General features: G+C 50.3%; 1 protein-coding gene across 5 annotated transcripts in view; it reads left to right on the top strand.

Annotated features, from left to right (window-relative positions):
- The first annotated feature begins 19,114 nt into the window (after window positions 1-19,114).
- The window catches only part of LOC117003727 (CREB binding protein), a 95,602-nt gene continuing 88,305 nt past the window's right edge, over window positions 19,115-26,411 (top strand). For all 5 annotated transcript variants that reach the window (XM_033073891.2, XM_033073896.1, XM_033073893.1 and 2 more), the window contains exon 1: window positions 19,115-19,334. In XM_033073891.2, the coding sequence (XP_032929782.1) occupies window positions 19,250-19,334 (85 nt within the window). In that variant the 5' untranslated portion in view covers window positions 19,115-19,249. The remainder of the gene's footprint in view (window positions 19,335-26,411) is intronic.

A 26,411-nucleotide genomic window follows, 5' to 3' on the forward strand; every position in this document is an offset into this window, starting at 1 on the left:
TGCTGTCTGGGTCACAGCCCTGGACTCCATCTCTGCCCAGGGAATGCCCATCTGCCTCTCTGCTGTGCTATCCCCATGATTTCATCAGAGGACTCTGCCCTGGTCCTGCTTCAGGGGCAGCCCATGGAGAGGGTGCTCTCACCTGGCTTCCCACACCAGCCACCAACTTTCTGTTTCACACCAAAGAGCTTTTCCTTCATCTCTGGGTCAGTTCTTTCCTTGGAGCAATGATTTCCTCCCACTCTCTCTGATTCTGTGACATTCAGTCCAGCAGAGCCCACAACAGTTTGTATTAAAGGCTGTGGCCACTGCAGTGGCACGGGGAGCATCATGTATGGAGGCTGTGCCAGGGGACCTGCAGGACTGTGCTCAGCCTGGCCACAGCAGCTTTGGGTCTCACTTTTTAATCACTGCTTTGCTGTTGGTAACTAAACTTCTGTTGCTTTGTGACGTCAAGCAGCAATTCTCATTTCCCAGCCTCACAAAATTTATGGGAATTTAGGAGCTAGATGCAAATGAACTTCATTAACATGCTTAATTATCTTATAAACCTCATACCCATCTGTCCTACATATGCTTTGTACTTGGCACTCAATGACAAAGTGACCATGTCGGGCTTGGCACGAGGTGCCTGAGAACGGGAACCTTTGGGAAGAGCCTGGCTCTGCCTGCAGATGGGCTGTGTTAGTGCCTGGGGCACACTGGAGGTGGAATGTCCTTTTTCAAAGGCTATGTCCAAGCTGGGAGATGGGAAATGTTGTCTAGAACATGTGGCAGAATGGCATGATCTTAGAAATGATCTGTTAAAAGCAAAAAACCATTGAAACAATTGAAACAAACCCCAATCCCTGTTGGTTTCCAGCCCGAGATCCTGGACTGGCATTCTGTGGTGGCACATGATGCATTTCACAGGGGGAAAGCTGGGCTGCAGTCACAGCACTGGGTGCCTTGAGCAATCCCAGGGAATGCTTCTGTCCTTATTTAATATTATTGAAAAATAGAAAAAATGACTCTTTACTTCCAGGTTGTTTTGCAAAGCCTGGGTAAGGGACAGTGCAAACCCTAGACTTGCATCAGAGCCCCCTGAGGGTTTAGGGGCTGTGACAGGGTCTGGGCACAGACTGTCAGCTCTTTTATACAGCAGCATCATGTTGGAGCCACCTCTGTCAGTGGTCACTCAACACACGGGGTGACCCATCAGGTGCTGCTGCATGCGCCTCACTCACTTCACAGCGTGGGAAGAGCAGTGTTGTGTTGGTTTCTGCTTTTTGGGCATGTGTTTGGAGCCATACTGAAGCAGAACATGGCATTTTGCAGGCCTGAGAGGGAGAAAGGACCTGGGGTGAGAGCAGCCCTGGGAATAGCTCTCCTGAACACAGCAGTGGTGAGTCCGTGTGTCCGGGCAGTACAGAACACGGAGCACGGTGCATAGCAAAGTGCTGACGAAGGATCTCCTTCCCTCCTCTTACTCTTGCCAGCTCACATCAAGCCAAAGACACCTTGTTCCTGCAGGGGCTTGGATAACACCCCAGCCTGGGCACCCCTCTGCCTTCCACCCTCTGCCTCCAGCCTCCTGGTCCGAGGCCAACATCCCTATCACGTTACCAGCCCCGTTCCCTCCAGCGCCAGCAGTCATGAAGTTTAGGAGAGAGAATGTTGGAAACTGTGGAGCTGGAGCTCTAAATAATTGTAGATATGAGCAAACCAGAGATGTGGCTACAGGACAAGTGTTGCCTCTGTGTCCTGTGGCTGTGACCAAACTGGGCAGTGGAAGAGAAAACACAACTTTGCAGTGGATTGGTGGTTTGGGGTGTTTTTTGTGTGGAGTTTGTGTGGGTTTTCTGGGGGGAGCTCAGGCCCCCAGGGCATCGTGGTTTGATGGCATTTCCAGTGATGTACAAACCTGTATTAGTAGCATTTTTTGATGACTGTGTCAGCCACACTCTGATTCCCTCCTCCTCCTGGAAAATGAGGAAATCATTTAACTTTTCTTTCTAATCCACAGAAAATACAAGGGCAAAGTGTCCCCCCTCATGTGGCTGCTGCCTGCAGAGCTGCTGTTGCACAGTGCCTGCCCCAGCATCCAGCACTGATTCACACCACAGGAGCCACAGCTGCACCCGTGGGTGCCACTGTGATCCAGCTGGGCATGAACAGCTCTGTTAGGGACAGGTCCTGCTGCTTCAGCTCCTTGTCTACCAGGAGCTTCCCCACACTCTGCCTAGTGAACTCATGTCTGCTGAGAGGGGTCACAGGGAGCCTGTGGAGAAGGGTACATCCAGGGGATGGATGTTCCCAACATCCAGAGGAGCTGTGTGATATCGGGATGGTATCTTGACCCAGAGGTCCCCTGGAATGGTGTTTAGCCCTGAAGGTGCCCAGTTTGCTGGTGCTGGGGTCCTGTAAAGGCTGTCACAGCTGTGCTGATGCCAAGTGCACCTAGGGGCATTAGGAAAGGGGAGCCAGATGTGACAGGCTGAGCCTCCAACTGAGGTCTTGCAGCACTGGATGGATTTTGGGGTGTCTGCAACATGGGACAAGGTAGTTTCTTGCTTTTATACCTGCTGCATAAAGGTGTAAATGCCATAAGGCCCCTCGTTGCCAAAGATGCTTCCCAAAGACTGAAGATGCCAGGAAAGACCCCACAAAGCAAGGGGACTGTGATAAGCAGAAACCTGCAGTTCTCCCCTTTGTCCCCGCCAGCAGCCAGGGCTAGGATGGCCTTGGGGACAAGGTGACAGGAGGGGCTGGCAGGGGTGCAGGGCGCAGCATGTCCCGGCCTTTATCTCCCCCTAGTGCCACCCTCCAGGCTCCTTTGCTCCGGTGCTGCGCTGGGCACAGAGTCCGGCAGTGCCTCTCACAGTGACCCTGGGGCATGAGGGATCAGCTCTGGGGCAGCCACATCCCAGAGCAGCACAGGGAATGAGGGGAACGGGGCAGGACCCTGCTGGCCACAGGAACTGAGTAACCCAAAATCCTGGTCAAGCAGGCGTCAGGAAGAGCCACGATATCCAAGTGCAGCAAGGAGGTGTTGGCATCACGGGAGCTGCGGTGATGATGGGAGGAGAGGAGATGGTGGAGAGTGAGGTGATGAGTGTGCCTTTGTTTGGCTTGAAGGGACTCAAAAGGCGACATTTCCAAGGCTGAAATGAATGTGTTCTGGTGGCATTGTGACCTGAGCAGCCTGAGGACGGGGCACAAGGGTCACCCCCTGCCCGTGAGGCCACAGGGATGTGCGGCCCCGTGCTCGAGGCAGCCTGGCCCCGCTGGAGCTGTGGTCACTTGTGGTCACCAGGACCTTGCTGAGTCCTGAGCCGTTGTCCCTGAGCCATGTGTGAGCTGTGTCCAGCCTCAGCAGAGCCGTGGGGCTCTGCTCTACCGCCTTGTCCTCTGCTCTCTCCGAGCTTCCCATCGCCCGTGCTTTGAGCAGGCACAAGGGGCAAGAGGCTCCTCTCAGAGACTGGCTCTCCCTCAGCCCGCCAGGGTAAGGTTAAAAGATGACGTTTGGCTCCACGAAAGGGCTCTGTGCAGCTGTGGGTGGGGTCACAGGCGTTTCCACAGGGAGCAGCTTCACACCCTGCTGCAGGTGATGTGCCGTGCTCTGCCTCGGGTGGCACCTCTGCGGGCTCCACGTTTGCGGCTTGTCCCCAAGCCGGGGTTGTCCCCTGTACTGATTTAGTGCGTTTCTCTTGGCCTCCAAGTTTTTTGATGCGTTTTAGCGCTTCTGCTGGGAACGAGTCCTGCGCGTGGTGCCGGGGACACGGGACAGGCTGGGGGACACAGGGCTGCGGTGTGGCTGTGCTCTGTGGGGCCGTGTGGGGCAGGGCTGTGTGGCATGAGCTTGTTCTGTGGGGAATGTGGGGTGCACAGGCAGCCTCTGCTTTATGGGGGGACCCAAGCCGTGCTGGATCCACATCGCTGCATCCCCAACACAAGGACCTGCCCAAGCTGTGGATGTGCCTGGCCACAAAACACCCGTCCACTGCAACACCCTCCTGCACCCTGTGCTCTTCCAGTCCTGGTACCAATCCCAGGGCTCTTCCCAGCAGGAATCAGCCCTCTGAAGGAGTTTGCTGCTCTCTTCTGGTTTTAGGCACGTTTGGAATCGGAGGATTCCTGTACTCAAACCGCACAGAGGGGACTGGTGCACGCACAGGGTTAATTGACACGAAAGCCCGCTGGGTTTTAGCAGCCCCCCCGCGCCGGCCGGCCCTGCTGGCAGCCCTGTGCCCGGGTATTTATAGCACCGTGAACTTTGAGCGTGTCCAGCGAGCGGGCAAAACCCGCTGGGGACGTGGGGACGGCCTCGGCAGAGCTGGAGGCTGTCGGGGGTCCTGGCCCAGGCTGCAGCAAAGCAACCCAGAGTATTCACCAGCATATCCCGGCCCCCTGTGCCCCACACACCCCATAGCCAGGCAGCTCCGGGCCGCCCAGGGACCCCCGGCTGTGGGACCCCTGTGAACACGCCTGGGTATGGGATTGAGCCTCCTTCAGCCACAGCAGCATCAGAGCAGCGTCCTCCCAAGCTGATATTCCAGGTTTTGAACTGGCATTCCTGACTTGAGTAGCAGCTGAACACAGACATCTTCCCTTTTCCGTGACAAGCAACAGGCAGAAGATCCCACCTCCTCATGGTGTCCCGGGGCAGATTCCTTCTCATCAGACAACCAGCCAGTTCACCATGTCCTGGAGAGAAAACATCGTGTGTGGCTTCCTTACTCTGAAATTAGGCAGAGGAAAAGGAGAGTATGGGTGGGAGGGGATGGGAAGCCTGTGTGTGTAAAGCCTTGAAAAATACCTTAAAAAAAAATTGCTTATCTTTTAGCAGTTGACATTATGTACGTATGGATTGAAGGGGCAGCCCAGAAAGCCAGCATTATCCTGGGCTGATCCCACAGAATGGGCAGCAGGTGAGGGTGGGATTCAGGGGAGATCACACCTGTGAAGCTGCTTCCAGTTCTGAGGCACCAGCATCAGAAGGACGTGGAGCTGCTGAAGTGAGTCCAGGGCAGGCCATGGGGATGCTCCAAGGGCTGGAGCCCCTCTGCTCTGGAGCCAGGCTGGGAGAGCTGGGGGTGCTCACCTGGAGAGGATAAGGTTCCAGGGACACCTCAGAGCCCCTTCCAGGGCCTAAAGGGGCTCCAGAAGAGCTGGAGAGGGACTGGGGCACAAGGGATGGAGGGACAGGACACAGGGAATGGCTTCCCACTGCCAGAGGACAGGGATGGATGGGATATTGGGAAGGAATTGTTCCCTGGGAGGGTGAGGAGCCCTGGCACAGGGTGCCCAGAGAAGCTGTAGCTGCCCCTGGATCCCTGGAAGTGTCCAAGGCCAGGTTGGACAGGGCTTGGAGCAGCCTGGGACAGTGGGAGGTGTCCCTGCCCGTGGCAGGGCCTGGGATGAGATGAACTTTAAGATCCCTTCCAACCCAAACCATTCATAAAAAGGCTATGAAAGCACCCAGGGGCTGCAGTGTGGGGGTCTCTGGAAGACTCCAGCCCTACTGGTCAGTGCTTCTCCATCTCCAGTCTGGGAGATGGTTGGGGCATTATTTTCAGGAATGATTGATGCTGAAGCAGAGAGAACAGGAAACACTGGTCTGCTGTGCCTCCATCCACAGAGGAATTCTGCTCCAATTGCTCCATGTGCTGAGATTCCCTTAACTCAAATTTGATACATGGCTTTGCACAGGGGGTCTAGAAGAGGTGGGCATCAAGGATAATTAAAGAAATGAAGTAGCTTTCACCCAAGGAAGAACTAAACAGGCTGGCATGTTTCATCCAGGGCAGGAAATGATGAATAAGACAGAAAGCAGGAGAAGTGAAGTTTTCCCCAGGTCAGAGAAGTCTGTGTGGATCTTCATGAGGAGATTTCTGGTTCTCTGAGATGAATTGCTGACACAAAGATTTATCTCCAGCCCTTTCCCCTGGGGCTGAGTGTAGGGTTTGCAGACCTGGTTACTGGTAACCCACGAAGACCATGGGGGTTTTTGCCTTCAAAAGCAACTGAAATGTTTTGACCAAAATTCACTATTTTTTCCTGTGATTTTGCCCCCAGAAGAAAACATTCCATCTGCCATGGGTAATGTGTGACAGTGCTGTAAGCAAAGGAAAATTAGGTCCTGTCTTGAAATTTTGATCATGGAGGACCAGCCTCATTTATAGTTACAAATATACAGAGATTTGTACAATTACACATCCCCAGCTGGCTCTGAGGGCACGTTGGCCCAGCTGGCTCAAGGTTGCCCCTCTTTTCCTGAAAGCACTGACAATTTACTTGTTTTATATCCTTGGGAGAATATAATGATGTTGCTGTTGCCCTCTGAGATGTCTTTAGGTGCTGCCCATGCCAGGAATGGCCACAGAGCTTTGCACCAGCAGGCGAAGGAGCAAGCACTGAAATATCAGGGAAGGAAAGGGAGGAATGGTTTCAGTCTTACAGATTCCTGCATAAAATAGAGGCTAAAGCACGTCTTCAAAATGATTGAGTGAGGACACTGCTCATTACATAAGGTTGTTGGGGGAAAAAAATAGGCTGATTTACATTTTTATAGGAAATAAAAGGAGGTTTGTGGGTGACACAGCACCTTCCGCTGAGAATGTCAGCATGAGATAAGTGGGCTTCAAAGGGAAGAGTCACCATTTTCCTGCAGGGACAGAGTCCACCCCAGAGAGCTGAGGCTGGGAGGAAAGCGCTTCTTAAAGGAAATTTTTGTTGCCGTAACAAATACGTTTATTTAGCGCAGTTCACATGGACTGCAAGGCTGCTGCTTCTCATTTCTGCTGGTTCCTCTGAATTTTGGTGAAGCTTTGGGTAGCAGGAAAACCGAACTGCCTCTGTTTTGTGGATGTGTTTTCAGGGCGGGAATTTCAGGCGGGATGTGCTGTTTAGGAGTGAGGGGATTTTCTCAGGGTTGGAGTTTAGTGATACCTTCATTTCATTCACAGTGAGTCCCCTGGTGGGGTTTTACCCTGGTTTCAGGTTGGTGGCCCTCTGAGATTTGCTGTGCTGTGCTTCAGATCCACGGCTGTCTGGCAGAACAATTCCGGTTGCTCAAAAGCACCGATTAGCATAAATGAAGGAGTGGGTGAAACGTTCATTATATTGCCTACTGTCATGTTTGTGTACCAGATTTTGTTACCATCTGTCATTTCTGTTTTCTTGTTGTTGCCAAAAGTTGTCATTCTGAATGGAGGGTGGAGACTTATCTTCAAAAGCCAACGTGAGATAATTTTAGGTGCTTCAGGGCTCATGTGTTTCATGCTGGGTGTCAGTGGCCCTCACGTACATCAGCCCCACGTGTCTCTGGTAAAATCTGGGCAATGGTTGAGTTAAAGGAGTTTTTAAACCATTGGGGTCATGCAAATGCACGAGATTCTCATATCTTGTCATTTAAAAAGAGTATCCGGTCCTTGCAATTGCAAAGAAAAGCTTGAAAATAAAATATGCTTTCCTTAATCTTAAAAAAAATACAGAATACAGAGAAGGATGCATGTAGGGACATTGCAGTGTTAAAATCCAAGCACTTGCCCAGAGATCTGGCCAAGGAAAGCAGCAGCTCTGCTATGACGGACTGCAGCATCCCCAGATAATTTCCAGAGATGTGAATATCCCAGGGACTGAAGCTGGACAAATTCAACCTTGAAATGAGCCTCGGCTCTCTTGCAGCAATGGTGGCTGCGTAGTGCGACAGCGCGCAAGGGGAGCGGTGCCTGCACTGGGGCTTGCAGCCTTTCGAGCAAAATGAGCTCATTTCAACCTCACAGTTTTGATTCAGTGACTGGGAGGAAGGGCTCAGCCTGCAAAAGGGAGCTGGGAGGTGAAGCTACGAGGATTTCTTGCCTTGTCCAAGTGCTGTGAGATCATCCGGTCTGGAAGCTCAGTTTCCTGTGCCTGCAGGGGAGAGAGAGGGCTCAGGGTGCCTGGATCATCCTCCTTTCATCAGGCTGGAGCACCAGGCTGCTGCTGTGAACTGCCAAACCCTCTCTGGCAGTGCCAGGCCCATGCTGGCACCTCATCACTTCCCATGTTAGCCCATGTCAGCAGCTCAGCTCTGCTCTCCCCAGGGTCACTGGGTTTTCATCTGGCCTGAGTGACAGGGCTCAACGTTCACCTGAAATGCAGTGACTTGTGACATCCAAACACGCCAAAAAAAACCAAAAAAACCAACTGGACTTAAATACCACAAAACTACAAAGCCAGACAGTTCGGGATATTTTTTGTTAGTTTGGGCTCAGCCAATGGTGCAAAGTCATAACCAAAGCCATGATGTCCCAGTGTTGTGGTGGGAACTCTCACTGGTGTGGGAATGCAGAGGGTCACTGCTTCCTCCAGGAGAGCTGAGGAAGGAGGAGATGGAGCTGCCTTTCCTCTGGAAGTGGCAGAGATCACTCCAAACACCTCTAATTGAAGGCGGGGGTGAGACCAGGACCATGTAATGACTGCAGTGATTACAGGGTACTTCTACATTATGTACCTATGGATTGAAGGGGCAGCCCAAAAAGCCAGCATTGTCCTGGGCTGATCCCACAGAATGGGCAGCAGGTGAGGGGGAGATTCAGGGGAGATCACACCTGCAAAGCTGCCTCCAGTTCTGAGGCACCAGCATCAGAAGGACGTGGAGCTGCTGAAGTGAGTCCAGGGCAGGCCATGGGGATGCTCCAAGGGCTGGAGCCCCTCTGCTCTGGAGCCAGGCTGGGAGAGCTGGGGGTGTTCACCTGGAGAAGAGAAGGATCCAGGGACACCTCAGAGCCCCTTCCAGGGCCTAAAGGGGCTCCAGGAGAGCTGGAGAGGGACTGGGGACAAGGGATGGAGGGACAGGACACAGGGAATGGCTTCCACTGCCAGAGGACAGGGATGGATGGGATATTGGGAAGGAATTGTTCCCTGGGAGGGTGGGGAGCCCTGGCACAGGGTGCCCAGAGCAGCTGTGGCTGCCCCTGGATCCCTGGCAGTGTCCAAGGCCAGGCTGGACAGGGCTTGGAGCAGCCTGGGACAGTGGAAGGTGTCCCTGCCCATGGCTGGGGGTGGAACATGATGAGTTTTAAGGCCCCTTTCAACCCAAATCATTCTGTGATTCTATGAAAATGCTATATTTTATCAAATCTTTGGGTACTTTTATAATACAGATTTGAGGTAACAGCTCTGTCACGTTTTAACACTTCAATAATGTAAATTGTCTTTCCTACTCAAATTCTCCCATATTTATTCTATCCCAGAGGGTAATTCTACAAAGCTCACGAGCAAATTGCACCAGAGCATTTCAGGATGCTGTGAACATCACTGACAGCCGTTGTGAAAAAGTTTGGTCTGGGTTTGTTTCACAAGTGTGAAATCCATTTCTCTCCAAGCTCTCATATTCAAACCAGCCTGGTAAGTTGCCCTAAATGAGCATCAAGTGTCATCCTCTGTCATGACAGAGGAACCTGGAATGCAGCTGAGAAGCCTTTGGGCAAGCAGGAAGAAGTGGGGTGTGGAGCTGACCTGGCAGAGGGGCCACATGGGCTGATTTAGTACAAGTGACCATGCACTGGGTGTGCAGGAGCTGGGGGCTGAGGTCAGGTGCAGTAGTTTGTCAGGCCCTGCTCCAGGAGGACAATGATGGTACCTCCAGGCTGGGTGATTGAGAGCTGATCTGGCTCCACTTCCCTGGTAAGCACAAGGCTGGGATCAGCTGCTATGGGGTAGGGAAAAAAGTAGGAAAAATGGGGATTTCTCATCTTAGCACCTAATGTGCTGTTGGCTTAAGACAGGAAGACAAGTGACCTCAGCTGATCTAAGACAGAAGCACAGACCACATTGACAGCCAAGCCATGAAACTCCACACCACAGGAATTAACCACCATGGCCAAGGTGGACAGTTTGGGGTAAAAGTTAATCCTGGTATCATTAGATTCAGCATGGTAACAGCAAAATCATGGAGTCCCAAGTCACAGGGTCACAGATGCCACCAAGGCCTTGCAGTGTGTCAAGTCTTGCAGGAATGGGACAGGAGTGTAACAGAAATCATCTGCCTCATGCTTCAAAGGATGGAGCAATATCCTGAGAGAGCTGGGGAAGGTTTCTCTGTCCAGCCAGTGAGGTGTTTGGCCTTGAGGAGCTCAGGCAGGAATATCATGTCCAACCAAGGACACAAAACCCAAACAAATTAAAATGCATCTGGACTGAAGTGCAGGTACATTAAAAGAGCTTCCTGACCTTTACAGGGATTGTTTTATTCCCTGGAGCATCACATTTTATTACTCTTACCTTCTACATAATTTATTATAGAAAAAATATTTTGGCTATAAAATTATTAGCCTTCATTTAAGCTCTGCAAGAGTATTCAACTTTCTGGTCTTTTTTGAAACTAATTTCCCCAGGCAAATTACATCCTGTGCCAAGAGATTCTTGCCATTAATGTCACAGAATGGGGCACCACAGCTGGGGAGAGGTGATCACTTCTTTGACCTTGAAAGTAACAGAGTAGAGCACCTCATTTTCTCACAGGTTTTCCAGAGGAAATGATCTCAGTTTTTCCTGTGCTGATTATTACCAGCACCTCAGCCACTTTGCTGCCCTGCTGTGATGCCCTTTATCTGAACAGGGTGCCCAGAGAAGCTGTGGCTGCCCCTGGATCCCTGGAAGTGTCCAAGGCCAGGTAGAATGGGACTTGGATCAACCTGGAACAGTGTAAGGTGTCCCTGCCCATGGGGCTGGAACAGGATGGTCTTCAAAGTCCCTTCAAAACCAGTTTGTCATTCCATATTTCTATGAGCTAGAAGCCATAATGACAATAATTAACTCTACTTTCACCTGAACCCATTATTTAGGAGTTCATGCAAACTTACAGTGAAATATGATTAATGCTGAAAAAAGGTTTTCCAGCTAAAGCCCTCATGTTTGGGAGAAACTCTGGACTGAGTCACCAGGAAGGGTTTGGGTTTAGGTCTGTGCTGGGCACCCCAAGAAGTGCCAGGTATGATTCAGGCAGCCAAAACAAGGAGATAGGAGGGATGCAAGAGGCATCCAACTGGGATGCATGAGAGATGCATCCAGCTGCCCAAGGAGTGCCTGAGAGAGCCACAGGGCTGGAGAAACAGTGGAACCTTTGAACTGGTTGTTGCCATAACAAGAAAAAACAAAGAATTTGGTTTGAAGCAAACGTGAAAAATTTGCCAAGGGGAAGGTGAGTGTATTGATGTGTTTTAGTAATTTTGTCCTTTCTTACTCCCTTTATTTTCCCAGTTTTGGGGGTAAAAGCTGTTTTTAAAGTTTTGCTCACACAGCAGGGAAATCAGGTGTTTTCACTGTCAATAAATCTGAAGGTCTCAGTGCTTTCCAAATTCTGAAAGCTGAAACTTTGGGGGTGGTTCTGAGTACTTACTGAAGCCCTGAACACACCAGGGTTACCTGCAGAAGGTGAAGTTTTCCACAAACATCTTATCTGCTAGAAAAAGGGTGAAAAGAGTTATCATCATCATCATCCAGCTTGTTGGGCAATGTGGGGCTGGGCCAGTCCCACTTCCTACTGGTCCCAAAGCAGTGAGCATTGAGCTTCAAATCCTGTAGCAGTTGCTCCTTTTTTACCCAAAGCAAGGAAAGAACTCTTGTGGTGGGGGAAGAGCGAGGCTGGAGGCACAAACAGGCAGTTAATGTATTCCCCTTGTCAACCCAGCTCAATGCCCTCCCTGCCCTGATGAATATTGAAGAATTTCATACAAATTGGAACTGGTTCAGCAGGCCAGTTTTCCAAGACCCAGCCCTGAAAGGCTTCCTGGTCACCGCTGGGGGCTCTTTCCTCCATGGGAGGAGCGCGCAGTCCGCAGGAAGAAATTCTTCCCTGGGAGGGTGAGGAGGCACAGGGTGCCCAGAGAAGTTTGGCTGCCCCTGGATCCCTGGCAGTGTCCAAGGCCAGGCTGGATGGGGCTTGGAACAACCTGGGATAGTGGAAGGTGTTCCTGCCCATGGCACAGGGTTGGAACAAAGGGGTCCCTTCCCACCCAAACCATTCTGGGATTCTGTGACTGCACATGGCAGTGCCAGAGCAAGGACAGGGCAGCCACCTGAGTCCCATTCTCCAAGAACTTGGGCAGAGTTAACTCTTGGAGCCTAATGCAGAGGGTGAGGGACCTGTCTGCCACCCAAATCCAAAACATTTCACAGCTGGCTTTTAACTCAGCAGAGAGAGAGAGAATCTGACACTGCAGAAGAGCTTGAGGTTGCTCTCTGGATGATTATGGGAGTTCAGCAGAGTCTCTGATGAAAAATAAAGCTTTTCAAGAGTTGTGAGGAGTTGAATCCACAGCAAAAAGCTTAAAGGCTGGTGTGGGAGCCAGGATTAACACTGAGAAGGTACAGAGAATTTCCCAGGAATGAAGCTCCTGGAGATAACCAAGTCTTGCACTGAAGCTTGACTGATAGCAAGAAGAGAAGAGGCAGAGGGACAGGCAAGGCTGCAGGGAGCAGGAGGAATTGCAGAGCCTTACTCTTGTGGCTGCCTCCACCAACCAGGACAATGGCAGAGCAGGGAAAAATGCCACCAGTGTCCCCATGGCCTGGCTTGACAGTGGCTCAGCAGAGTTTTGCACACAGGTGACTAACAGGATGGTGAGCTTGGCCAGAGTTTTCTTGGGAATACCAGATTTTGCTGCAACAAAAAACAAGGATTGTCAGCCAGAACACAAGAAGGTCATTTGCAAATGTCACCCCAGACACTTACATGAAGTCACTGCATTGCTGTGAGCATTGCTACTGATTAGAAAAAATTGCAAGCTATATGTAGAGACAGAAAAAAAAAATAATTATGATATTTATAGTAATGAATTACTTCCATAAGTGAAATATGCACTGTGTCCAAGTAGGTTAATAAATGCTTGGATGGCACTGAATTGAAGGAATCAATGCTTAGGGTGGCCAAAAGTGCTGAGCACTTGATTACAGATCATAGGGACCTTAAACCTTATTTCATTCTACCCCCTGCCATGGGCAGGGACACCTTCCACTATCCCAGGCTGCTCCAAGCCCTGTCCAACCTGGCCTTGGACACTTCCAGGGATTCAGAGGCAGCCACAGCTTCTCTGGTCACCCTGTGCCACGGCCTCACCAGCTTCACAGGTAAGAATTTTTTTCCTGATATCTAAGCTAAACCTACTCTCAATTTGAGCCCATTCCCCCTTGTCCTGTCACTACATGCTCTTGTAAATAGTCTTGCCCCATCCTTCCTTTCAGTTCCCTGTAGGTACTGGAAGTTCTTGTCTCTGTGATGCCATCATGGAATGAGCAGAGGATAGAAATGGGATAGGAGGAATCTGGAGACACTTTCCAAGGGGTGAGGAATCACCCAGTCCCTCAGTTTGAGATGCTGACAGGCCATGGTTCTGAGCTGAGGGAACAGAATGAATGGAGGGAAGCACCAGCCCTGGTGGGAAGGATGAGGTTTTGCTCCTAGCTAGGGGTTCAAGCAAGAGGTGGAGCCTGCAGTGAATTTGGCAGAGGGAGTGTGAGCAGTGCTCATGCCTGAGCTCACAGCTCAGCACCCAGGCTCAGACTGTGCATCTGGGATTCAGCTCATGCCAAGCTGTGAGTGACAGCACCTGAAGAGCTTGTGAATGCCCTCTCCTACTGATGGTGCCATGGGAAGGCCACACCTATAACTGGGGACCAGGCAGGGAGGTGGGAAACACTGAAAGCTTCCCATCTCAAGTGGCCTGAGTGTATCTATGGGCATCCTGCCTTTCTCTGTGCTCAGGGAAGGGATCTTTAACCACAATCTGCAGGGGAAAAAATGTTCTGTGTCTTTATTTCGGCCCACATTGGCTGAAACCACCCATAAACCACTAATTGCAACTGCTAAAAGGGAGCTGGCAGATATGAAACTTGCCCAGATTACCCAGATTACTATTTTATGGGTAGAAATATGATTTTCAAACTGACTGTGGGGCAGGTTGCAAGCTGGTGTCAGAGAGATGAGAAACCATAATATAGCAGAGCCCAAAGACAGACATTTTTGTAGCAGTTTACTTTATAAATAAAGCAAATGGACTGTTGTGTCTCAGACAAAGTCTGGGATTTGTCGAGCAACAACCCAGGGAGAAAGCACAAAGATTGGTACGGATTTTTCTAAATAGTTTGTCAGGCATGACAAAGTTACAGGCAACTCCAGCAAAAAGGCTTCACATTTGGGACTCAAGAAAGAAGGACCCCTCAGAGTGACAGGTTCAGTTATGCTGATCACAGAAGATTCTGTTTTTCCTGAACTGCTACTCTTGCTTTGGTGAGGTGGCCTTAGCCATTACTTGGGGAGTTCCTCCACATCAGAGTTAGATGGTCCTGACAGATGATGGGCAGGATTTTGAGCAATTTGCAGAAAATTCCAAGTCTGCATTGAGTCCCCACAGACTCTATTCAACAAATAGGTAGGAAATGGCTTTACATCAATGAATACTGACTGAAAAGGAGAGCAGAATCAGATCTGGCTGGTGCTTGTGGGATATCACCCACAGAACATGTTTAGCCACCTGCAAATACTCTTTCTGCATGAAATGAAGCAAGAAGACCCTTTGGGATGTGTGTCAGGCTGTGTGACCCAAGGAGCCAAGGGATTGCAGAAGTTCACAGACACACAGCTAAACACAAAACAGTGCTGTGATTGCGGTCCCTGGGTTACCACCACTTCCTGAACACCACGGAATTCACACACACAATGAAAATCAGAAGCCAGAAACAACAGTTCTTTCACATAAAATTGCTCCACAATCCCATGAGTGCAGGGTGTGTGTAAACAGACGTGCCTGGAGAAAGAATAGGCAGCACCTTCCGTAGCGGCCGGCAAGAGAGGAGACAACAGGCTCTGGGCTTTTCTTCCATCCTGGAACAGCTCTGGCAGCACGTGTAGATGGTAAGGCCACCAGGTGCTGGGACATAACATTACCAGGAAAAACAGACTCCCATTCCCAATGAGAACTCCTCTGAGGGTGCCACAGTGACTGCCAGTTACAGGGCAGAGCTCCTCAGAAGTTACTCAAACACTGCTAATTGTTTCGCTGTAAGGTTTTGAGGTCACAAGCTATAGAAATGATTCTTCCATGTTTTGGGTGGGGAAGGAAGGTAGGATCTCAGGAACTGTGTCTTTAAGCAGCTTAGTTCTGGAGACAGGAAGTCTGGCAATGGGCTGCAGCAGTGCAGATTTTATTATGCAATTTCTTTTGGAACTAGTCCCTGAATAAAGGAGTTATCCATTAAGCACCTGCTTCACCCTCCCTCCTGAGCACCGCAAATGAAGACCTCAGGAATCCTTTCAAGGGTTTACCCATCAGCTGGGGAGCAGGGAGCCATGCACTGGGGTCCAGACTGGGAATATTGATGTATTTGATAGGTAGTGTCTTTCAAAGAGTTTCTCTTCATTAAATCCTCCTACTCTGTTTGAGCTTGTTCCATGTTTGGCATTACTAGTGGGTGAGGCCATCCAAGTCTTGCAATGCTGATACCAAAGGGCTGTGGTACCCCAGGCTAGGTACTCTTAGGCCTTCAGGGTATTTAATCATAGCCCTCTTTCCAGGGGCAAGGTCTTCCTCTCCCTCTTGCCATTAACCCAGTGCTGTTGTGATCCAACAGGGCATCTGGGGCCATCCTAAGGGGTTGTTGAGCACGGAGAAGCTGCAGGACACAGCAGCAGTAGGATCCTCCTCCTCTGCCCCTACTGCCTGGGGTAAAGGATTCCCTCCCTCCAAAGCACCTCCTTTCCCTCCCACCCTGTTCCTGGGACTCAGCCCTGCTCTGACTCCACCGATGTGGCAAGCCTGGCATAGGCTGTAAAGACAGAGGAGCTCTCCCAGCTCATCATGGCCTCCACATCCTCTGCTTTTCTCCCCATTCCCAACAGTGGATACATGGCATTTCCCTCAGAGGCACCTCCACAGCAGCTCCTGTCACAGCACGGGCTGTCAGGGCCCCTGGCTCAGCTGCTGTGTGGTCAGGGCTGCAGTACTGGTGTAACACAGGTGTGCTGCCCAGCACCAGGCAGCATGAACATCCTCTGGAGATGGGTAGAGCTGTGGGACTGCTCAGGATCTGCCCCCTGTGGTAAATCTCCATCCTGACTTCATCCTGGAGCTGCAGAGTTAGGGCTGCAGCAGGGAAGGGGGTCATGAGGGGTGCAAAGTGCTATGGAGGGCTCCTGGTGTCAGCCACTCCAGCATATCCATAAGTGATGTAATTGTGAAACTACAGACTCGTTTGGGTTTGAGCTCAGGTCGCCCAGGCTGTAATGGCCAAAGCAAGCACAGAGAGTGATCTAAGATGAAGCTTGAAATGCACCAACCAAACTTGTTACAAAGTTGAAGCAGGAGCCATCACCTCCAACAGCAAAACACTTTCCTTTAACCTAAACTGGGATAAATGCTTTATACCACAGTAAAATGCTACTGGACAAGAGCTGCTGCTTTTATATCTGTGAGGCACCGAACCCTGTCCCACACTAAAGATCCTGAAACAGATGGGAACTCAGTGCTTTTGAAGGAAATTAAAGCAGGCATAACCAGAGAGCCCTTACTTGTGTAATTAATGAGTAATACAGTGATAGAAGCAGAGGCCTGTCAGAGACCTCCACATGATTACAGCCAGACCTCAGCAAGGACAGGCACCATGTAAATAAATACAGAATTTGCAAGTAAATGCAGTGAAATTCATGCAAATGTAGAAGTAAATGTAATGAATTCAAGTTTTGCAGTAAACAAAAGGCAGACTTACTCTTTGCAAAGGAATCTGTCATTATAGATCTCCTTTAAACCAATAAATTCTTGCTGTTGAATCCATCTCAGCTTATGGAGCTCATCAACACATCCTTAGAATTGTGTCCAGCCTTCTCCAGCCTCTCCTCCCATTGTGGCTGCCCTTGGAGGACATTCCAACATGAAGGTGATGAAAACAGCCCCAAGCAACCAGTTTGGGTACAAGGAGCTCTGCTGCCACACACGTCACCGGGGCTTATACGACCTGATTCTCAGGTTGGGAACCAGTATGGAAATCCATGGAAGTATGTGAGCTCCGGTCTTCTAAACCTGTTTTGGGCTGGGGAAGTCTGTCTAGACAGAGCAGAAAGTGTTTGTGAAGTGAGGCTGGGTTTGATGCTGGTGTCTGAGAGTGGGTCAGCTCCAATGGAACACTCACCCTTGTGTGTGACTGCTCTGAGGGCATGAGGGCACTCAGAGAGCTTGGGAGGGGATGTTGTGAGGGGGATGTTGAGAGGGAACGTCTACAGTGGGATTGAGAGGGGAAACTGCAGGAGGTGACTGAGAGGGGACACTCTGAGGGGGACATTGAGAGAGATCATCTCTGTGGGACTGAGAGTGGAAGTTGAGAGGTGACTGAAGGAAAACTGAGAAAGGAGACTGCGACGGGGGCATTGAGAGGGGACATCCATGGTGAGGCTGAGAAGGCAGACTGGAAATGTGTCTGGGAGGAACTGATGGGAGTCTGAGAGGGAAAACTGAGGACGACTGAGGGAGGCTGAGAGGGGACATCCATGGTGGAACTGAGGGGAGAGGCTGGGGTGGGGGCTCTGAGGAGTATGAGGGGAGAAAAGACTGTGAGGGGGCATTGAGCCATGCGTGGTGGGACTGAAAGGGGACATTGTGGGGGTGACTGAAAGGACTGAGAGGGGAAGGGGGGATCATGGGGAGACTTGAGGGGACACTAAGGGGGGCACTGCAACATCTGAGGGGAGTCAGAGAGGGGACTCTGGGGGGGAAGGCTGGTGAATGAAGTGAAGGAACTCTGAGGGACTGAGGGAAGACTCTGAAGGGTCAATGAGCCATCCATGGTGGGACTGCGAGGGGAGATTGTGGGGGTCACTATGAGGGCACTGAGGGGAAAGGGGGACTGTGGGGACACTCGAAGGGGTCGCTGTGAGGGGAACACTGAGACATCTCTGGTGGGACTGAGGCGAGAGTGCGGGGGACGCTGTCAGATGGGAACAGACATCGGAGGGGACACGAAACAGTGTGAGAGGACAGCTCTGGGTCCTGAGGGGGAGCCCCGACAGGAGCAAACGGGGAAGACCGAGGCGAGGACTTTGGGGTGGGGCGGGGGGGAAGAAAAGCACTCTGAGCGGACTGAGGGAAGACTGTGAGGGGGTAGTGGGAGGAGGCACCTGAAACATCATCTGAGGGTAGATGGAGAGGGGACGTTGTGAGGGAGTGAGACGGGGGGAGCCCCGACCGAAGCAAACAGGGGAGATCGAGGCGGTAGCGGAGCGCACCGAGGCGGGGCACGGCGGGGGAGAGCGAGCGCACGGCACGCCAGGCACGGTGTGTGGGGCGGGGTCGCCGCCCGACGCCCCCGCCGTCCCCGAGACCCCGAGCGGAGCAACTGAGGACGGCACCGGGCGCTTCCGGCGCCGCGCGCGCCTTTCCGGCAGGGCGGGGCCGCTCCGCGAGCGCGGTGACGCAGCGCGCAGGCCCCGCCCCCGCCCCGCCCCCGAGGGCTCTGGAAAAGAGAAGAGAAAAAAAAACTTTTTTTTTTAATTGAGGAATCAACAGCCGCCATCTTGTCGCGGAGCCGGAGCGCGGCGCGGGCGGAGCGGGCCGGGCCGGGCCGGGCCGGGGCAGCGGGGCCGCCCCGCCGCCGCACGGGGCAGTCGCGCCGAGCGCCGCCGACGCGCACAGGGGGCTCGAGCCAGCGGGGCGCAGCCGCCCGGAGCCAACCGACCGCCGCCGCCGCCACCGGGAGCCGCCGCCGCCGCCGCGCCGCGCTCATTGTTTTGGGGCGTTTTTGGGGGGTCGGCGCGTTTTTCCGCTTTTTGGTGATTTTTTTTCCTTTTTTTTAATTTTTGTTCCCCCCCCCCCCCCCGCTCCCTTCTCTTCTCCTCCCCCCCCTCCTCCCTCCCCTACCTCGGCCGCGGGCGGGCGGCGGGCGGGGGCCGGGGCGAAGCCGCCGCCGCGGAGGGGAGGGGACGGGGCGAGGCGAGGGGAGCGTGTGGGGGGGCGGAATGCGCCCCGAGTGACGGCCTGAGCCGCCATCCGGGCACCGCGGCGGGGGGAGCGCCCGGGAGGAGCGCGGCCGGCAGGGAGGGGGCGCTGGGCCCTTCGCTCCCCGCCCCGAGCCCTCCTCCCTGCGGCCTGCGGCGGCCCGGCATGGGGGAGCGGGGGCGGCCGGCCGGGCACTGAGCGGCGCTGTTGGGTTCCCGTGCGGCGGAGGAGCGGGGACAGCGAGCTCGGCCCCCCCCGAGCACCCCCCGACAACGATCACCGGCTCCGCCGCTTCGGCCACCATGGCGGAGAACTTACTCGACGGGCCGCCCAACCCCAAGCGAGCCAAGCTCAACTCGCCGGGCTTCTCCGCCAGCGATAGCACAGGTAAGGCCGCGGGGGTGGCTCGGGCGGGGCTCTACGGCGGTTCTCCCCCCTACACCCCCCCGCCCCTACCGCCCCGCCGGAGGGGGGGCCTGGGGGCCCGCCCGCCCTGCCGCGGTTCCTGGCGGGGGTGGGTTGGGCCTCCTGCAGTCGAAGTTACCGGGCGGGACCCGTACGCCAAGTACCGTCCCGGCTATAAATAGCGGTTGGAAAGAGACGTTTTTTGAGTTGGGTTTCCCTTCTTTTCCTCCATCATCTTCGTTTTTAGTGCCTCGGTTTGGGTGATAGGGGTGCACAGGTGAGTGGGGTGCGGGTAGGGAAGGAGAAGGGCAAGGCATGGGAAGCAGCGACCATCCTGCTTATTGTACAATCACGGAATGGTTCGGGTTGAAAGGGACCTGAAAGCCCGTCTTGTTCCATCTCCTGCCAAGGGGAACACCTTCCACTATCCCAGGTTGCTCCAAGCTCCGTCCAGCCTGGCCTTGGACACTTCCAGGGATGGGGCAGCCACAGATTCTCTCAGCACCCTGTGCCAAGGCCTCACTACTGTCAAAGGAAGGAATTTCTCCCCCATACCGAATCTAAATCTACCCTCCTTCAGCTTAAAGGTGAAGGTACCTTCTTGTAAGGGTATTTGGGATTTCTCTATACTCCTTAAGCCCCACAACTAATAGCCCTATACAGGCTTTTTCAGTGTATCCCTGTGTGTGGCACACTACGGAATAAAAACTCCTTAATAGCTTTTTAGTCGTAGCATGATTTGAGTTGGAAAGTACGTTGAAGACCATCTAGTTCTACGCTCCAGTTAATACTTTGTGCTTTTTTTTTTTACCTCCCGACCTGTGACCGAGGCATTTAAGGCATTTGGCTTAAACTGTTTCAAGCATTTTTCCTTTAAACCCGTAACGATTTGCAGATAATTGAAGTTGTGGGGTTGCTCGTATGCCGAAATGCCCGGCAGCCTGGCAGTCACTGCGACTTGTCTGTGTCGTGTAGTGTCTCTAGCGTGCCTTTTTCTTCAATTGTGATGGGTTTGTAGATAATAAAACGCATCAGAATGTCTCGTTTCCAGCCAGCGTGTGCTCGTTGTAAATACACACGTGTGTGCACAAGAGCATGTGTGCCTGGACCGGCCTCTCCCGGTGTTCCGACTTTTTCAATCCCTGAAAGAGTGGTTTCAGAAGAACACCGAGTCTGTTGGACTCGAAGTTCTGCTTTCAGAGATTAATGAATCTTGTGGAAGGGATAGTGATAAGTTAATCATGCTATGCCTGCTGTGTTTTCATAGACTGGAAAAAAAATATTACTATAATTGAGCTGATAAATTCTGTGGGTTTTTTCGTCTTGCCCAATCTGCATTTGGCAACAGTTTACAGATGCTTCGGTCCTTTAGGGGTTTTTTATGGAAACCTTTTCTTCTCAGCCTGCAAATAAACTAAATAAGTGAGATAGAAACAGTATCGAATAAGAATTGTCAGGGAATATCTAGGTGAGGTCTTTAGATTGAGCTGAGTTGTGTGGAAGCACTGGAATATATGGAAGGCTGATACACAAGTTGCTGCGAAATGATCTTTGTAACTCAGAACAACTACAGTTTACAGTTCTGTAATTCTTCAGCGAGACATTTTAGACTCTCCTGGTAGCCAGTGTCTTGGTTTTTGTTTTTTTTTTTCTTTCTTCTTTCTTTTTTGAAGTTCACTTAGGCTGTTCTGGAATGCTTCAGTCTTAATTACGTCCTGTTCAGCGAGTTCTCGTGTGTCTCGGGGAGCTCTGTGTGGTGCTGGATGTGTGAACTCCAACATCTGCAGAAAGTTCTGCAGGGCTCAGGGGGCCGGGGGGCACTGGGATGGCAAACCCCAAGTTGTATTCTGGGCAAGTGTGTCCATGGAGTTCTGTCATCGTCCTGGTGTTCCGTAGGCAAAAGTACCTGTCTGCCAAGGGTGTGGGTCATGTTTGTGCACTTAAAGAGAGGGTTGTTTTTAGGAAAAGCACTTCTAGGTTTGTTGCCAGCAGTTATTGCTGCTTGTTGAAGGATCGCTGAAGGTTTCTGTGCATTGTGGCAGGCGACACAAAGTTTGAGTAGTGATTGCTGTCAAATGCCTGCTCCTGGAACTAAACCAGGCTGCTCCCTGGTGCTGGTGTTTAAATGGGAAAGTTCTTTTGCAACCTGGAACGTGGCCTTTGTGATTGGGGGAGCCTGGGGAGATGGGTCTGAGGCTTTTGCCCTGGATGAGCAGTGAGCTGAACAGAATTCTGTTCTGTTGAATGGCAGTGGTAGCCCCACTCTGGTGGGTGCTGTGGCTGCCATGAGGGGGACGTGCTTTCACAGCTGCTGCCTTGGGCCTGGCTCAGTAGTTCGGCTCAAGCCTTCAAACGCTTGAGGCTCTGATGGCAGGCCTGAACATCGGGCAGAAAGCAGCTTTTCTCCTCCTTGTTTATATTTCTCTTGATGCTTTGATGCGGTGATGTTTAGCAACTCCTTTTGTCAGGGTAAGTTTTAGCTGCCTTTAATCTTTCTGATAAAAATAGCTCCTCAGCTTACCGGGGCAAAGTTTGTGCCGTTGAAATTGGTCTGCTTACCTTCTGAAAATACAGCCTTTTCTGTTAAACCTATGCAGCTAAATCCTGTGTCTGATCTTGCAGAAGGGCACAGAGATGAAAGGATAACAGAAATGGGTGCTGCGACCATCGTTAAGTTTCATGATAGTCCCATTTTGCAGTTGCCCTGCTGCTCTTTGTATCAATAAGGAAGGTTACGACTCCTGGCTGTTAACTTGGCTTGCCATTACTGTGCCGTATTGAACGAGCTGACTCCTGTGGTAAAATGTCCGTGGGAAAGATTTTTCCTTGTCTAGCCAGGTAGGAGTAAGTGCTTTTGTCTAATTACTGCTTTATTGGATACACAGGCGTTTTCATACCTAAACATTTGTCTCCTCTGTGGCTGTTGTGAGACGTTCTCATCCAGTGCTGCAGAATAAACAAGGGACTCCTACAAAAAGTAGAATTACAGTAACTTTGCTTATGGCAGTCCGTTATTTCAGCGCTGAGCATTGTGATTGTTTTGTGCATTGCTGGCATTGGTCCTTCAGCAGAATATACAGAGACCTGGCAGCGTTCTCGAGCTGGTCCTGGGCTGGTTGGGAAAAATGTGCCTGAATGGAGCAGCAGCACAGCTGGAGGTGTTCAGGGGCCCCTGGACTGTGGTCCCTTCTGCAGGTAGCTTGGTGAGGGTCTGGGTTTCACTAAAGTCATGCTTCTGTCTGCATTCGTTGTGTTCCCTGCAGCTTCTGCTGCTGTGGTGCTGCACCAGTTCCAGGGACAACACAGCGTAATCTGGGCCAGAGCAGAGGTGTCCCTGAGGGCATCAGGAGTTAACAAATTCCTAAAGTAGGTGAAGTTGGGAAGAAGGTGAGCTGAGCAGCTTCCAAAGTCCATTAGAGCTAGGTTTTCACTTCTCACTTCCTTGTGTAGGGGGTTTTGTTGATTTTTGATTCATTTTTCCTCCGTAACTTCTGATCCTGCACAGATTAAGCTGTGTGGCTGCTGCAGCAAAAGCTGTGGGCCAAGCTCCCTGGTAACTCCTGTTTTCTTCCTGGCCCATGTGTTGGCATCCAGGGCCCAGATTTTACACTGGGGAAAGGCTGGCCCCGTTGCATGTGCCTCCCTACGTGCTGAGATAAGTAGATCTCTGGCTGACTCCCAGCCAGCCACAGAACTTCGCAGGAGGGAGTTCATGTCGATGCGCAGCCTGATTTGATCCTGCTCTCCTGCCAAAAACCAGATAGGTGTATTGCAGTGGATTTAGGTTTTAGTTTGAAAAGAGGTGAACAAAAGCAAAGTAGCTTAAGGAAAGACAGCAAGGTTTTCTAAGCTTGTATTCACATTCTTTAGTGAAGACTTCAGATGGAGTGACGTCTCGGTGATCTAAAACCAGATTTTGTTTGGGCACGTGAAAGCATTAGTATGGATGTTTTAAAGGGTTCATTCCCATGTGGCTGAAAAGCTTCATGGAAGCCTGTGTCATCAGTTTGCTCTTGTTCTGTATGATACCTGCAAAACTGGAGTGTCGTGTGTGTGCTGTGGCAGTAAGAATCACAGTTCCACACACGCTTGCTTATTCTCTCCCTGGAACAAGGAAAAGGATAATATCATTAAGTGAACACACTCTCATTTATAGGCAGAAAATTTAGGGAAGAAATTCATTTTCTGAAAAGCTGTAGGTGAAGGAGTGTGCATAGTTGTAATTATTTCATGGGAATGTATTTTTGTTTGGTTGGTTTTGTTTATTTTTGTCATTTGTTTTGTGGTACGTGTGCCCTTACTCTCTGGGATGGGAAAAATGAGGTGGGATATTTCATGGCTATATTGTTTCTTGTAGAATAGTTATATTGTTTAAGACTCTTGGAACCAAGGGGGTGGTGGGTAGGAGAGGATGATGCCAGGCAAGATGTTTACTTTTAGCTAGAAGTTTGATAGAAACTGTTGGGGTTTTTTTCACCTGAAGGGACTGACCTGCATAACTTGATGCCAGCATTTGTGATCTGGGACAGGAGATTTGTGAGATTAGAAATGGGCTCATTTATAGAGTCTAGCACAGCTAATTCTTACCAGTTCCTGAGGCATTGCTGATAACAGGGTATTGTGTACTTTCTCAATGTTTGTGGGCTTTTACAGGATTTTCCAAGGAGTTTGACACTCATGTCTGTGTGGGATGAAAAGTTGAGCAGATGATCAGCTGGCCTGATCCTATGTGACAGTCCACAGTCCTGCCATTTTGCCCATTCCTTTTTTTTCTGATATTCATACTTTGATAATTGCACATGTACAGGACACTTCAAACTTATTCCCCCTCCAATGAGTTAAAGTTAACTGGGAAAATGCTGTCTTGTGCTGTGGCATAGAACTCCTGGAGAAGCCCTGCCAGCAGCAGGCAGGAATAGAGGCTGTGTCTTTGCTGTACTCCAGACATCTCTTGGTAGCTTGTGAAATGATTCCCAGTTTTCTTCTGTAGATTATTCACTTTCTGTTTTGGCTGGACATTGCTTGGTGTCATCGTCCCGTGCCATTAATTATTTCTACAGCAACATGCTGTGCTTTTTTATTATACCTGCAGCTTCACATTAAAACCCCCCACATATTCTTAGTGTTTCTCTTTATTAGATATTTTATTTACTGTTGCTACCTGCTAAGAGGGAAGAACATGAAAAAACTCCTCACCTTGTTAACAAGATAGTGCAGGTTAATGTGAGATCAGGGTGGAGGGGTGGTTGAAAAAACCAGTTTGAAAAATTCTGGAGTTTGTTCTCATACAGTGAAAAAACATGAGGGATAACTTAGAAATCTGACACTTCCACCCTAATTTGGTTTACACTTTCAAGAATTTTTGCTTTGTAAATCTTCCTTTTAACATATGTGATGTTTTCCATCTGTCTTCTCAGATGTCTAAGATACAGTGAGAACCTAAATTGTTTATTTGGAAAACTCTTTATTAAAGATGCTTCAGAAAATACTCTTTAAGTATTTTGCAGAATCACAAGTGTGAATTAAAAGAAAACTGCAACTTCTATTAGCAGTGATAATTATAACTGATAATCAAAATCTCTTAACATACCCTTCCTTTCCTGCTTTCATATTTACCACCATTGAGAAACAAGGATCTCATTTATGACACTGGATAAATACAGTATCTTTGGATTGCAGTTTGTGTGTGGGTATATTTTTATTTATGCATCTGTAAGTCTGTAAAATAATCCTCCACTTTCTTGTGGGTCACCTTTAGTGCTGTGAAAGATTCCTTGGGAAGACAGCATTGGGAAAAGTAGTGACTGGATGATTTTTCCTCCCAGTCTCCCAGCCATCTTTCTGCTGCAGTTGGACACAACAGAGACAGGAATCAGAGCTGGAGACCTTCTGCTGCAGAGTGAGAAGTAAAATGGGATTCAATTAAAATAAAATATTAGATTAAATTCTTTATAAAAATATTTTTATTTATAAAAATTACATTTCAGCCCTTGTCTATGTATGTCACCAGGAGAGCACGAGCTGCTCTCCTGCTCTGCCACTATTTCAGTAGCTGGGTTAGTGGGTGTTGCTGATGACATCACTTCTGTGTCATCTCTCATGTATGTCACCTCATGGAGAAAAGAGATGGGGAAATTACCAAGTGGCTTGAGTTGAGTAAGTACTGAGTGTGAGACTGGTTTGGAATAGCTGTGAAGTTTTTTCCTAAGTTTATAAAGTCCCTAAAGGAAAGTATTAATGAGAATGGTTCAAAACAGTCTCATCTCACTGAAATCAGTGCTTTAAAGTAAAAGATTCATGGGGGAATTGGGGTTTTTTGTATTGTCAGTTACAGCTGGAAGCTCTTTTAGATATAAATATACAAAAATCATTAGTTTTAAGTTCCAGTCTGCTGTTGCTTCCTCATGTATGGTTTGGTTTGGGTTGTATGTCCTTGCACAGCTGAGTTTGAGTTACCAAGCAGAAGACAGTTAAATTTGAATCAGAAACAGGGAGGAAAAAGTAGCATTAAAAAGAATGGAATAGATACTTCTTGCAGCTTTTATACATCACAGAGGAGACCCCAGACTTGCCTGTTTCATAGTAATGTTGCTTAGGGTTTTTTTTTTTAACTTGTTTCATAATATTACTTCAAGTACATATTTATATATTTCAGTCTTCCCAGAATAGGCCTGTTGTGTGGTTCTGTTGGAGAAACTGTATTAAGGTGGGAATTTTCATGGAAGGGCTCGTGTAGCTAAAAGGAGCTCCTGAGCCAGAACTGAGCTGGAGTTCTCACCGCTGACACTGTCATTGTGGGGAGCAGGAGGAACTGAGCACTTCAAAACCTGAACCACCCGTGTTGGCAGTATATTCACTAAGAGGTCTCTGGCCAGGGAATGTAACAGCTAAAGTTTGTTTGTCAAGATAATTTGTGTCCTTGTGTGTTATGTGCTGATTCCCTCTCCAGGTGGGCACTGAGGGTGGCACAGCCGCAAGGGAAGCTGTGGGAGCCATCTCAAGGCAGGCACGAGCAGACACTGGCTTGGTACAGACTGTGCATTTCATGCTGACTTAAGC

This window comes from Catharus ustulatus, chromosome 16 (assembly GCF_009819885.2).
Source record: "Catharus ustulatus isolate bCatUst1 chromosome 16, bCatUst1.pri.v2, whole genome shotgun sequence".
In the NCBI taxonomy this organism is placed as follows: Eukaryota; Metazoa; Chordata; class Aves; order Passeriformes; family Turdidae; genus Catharus; species Catharus ustulatus.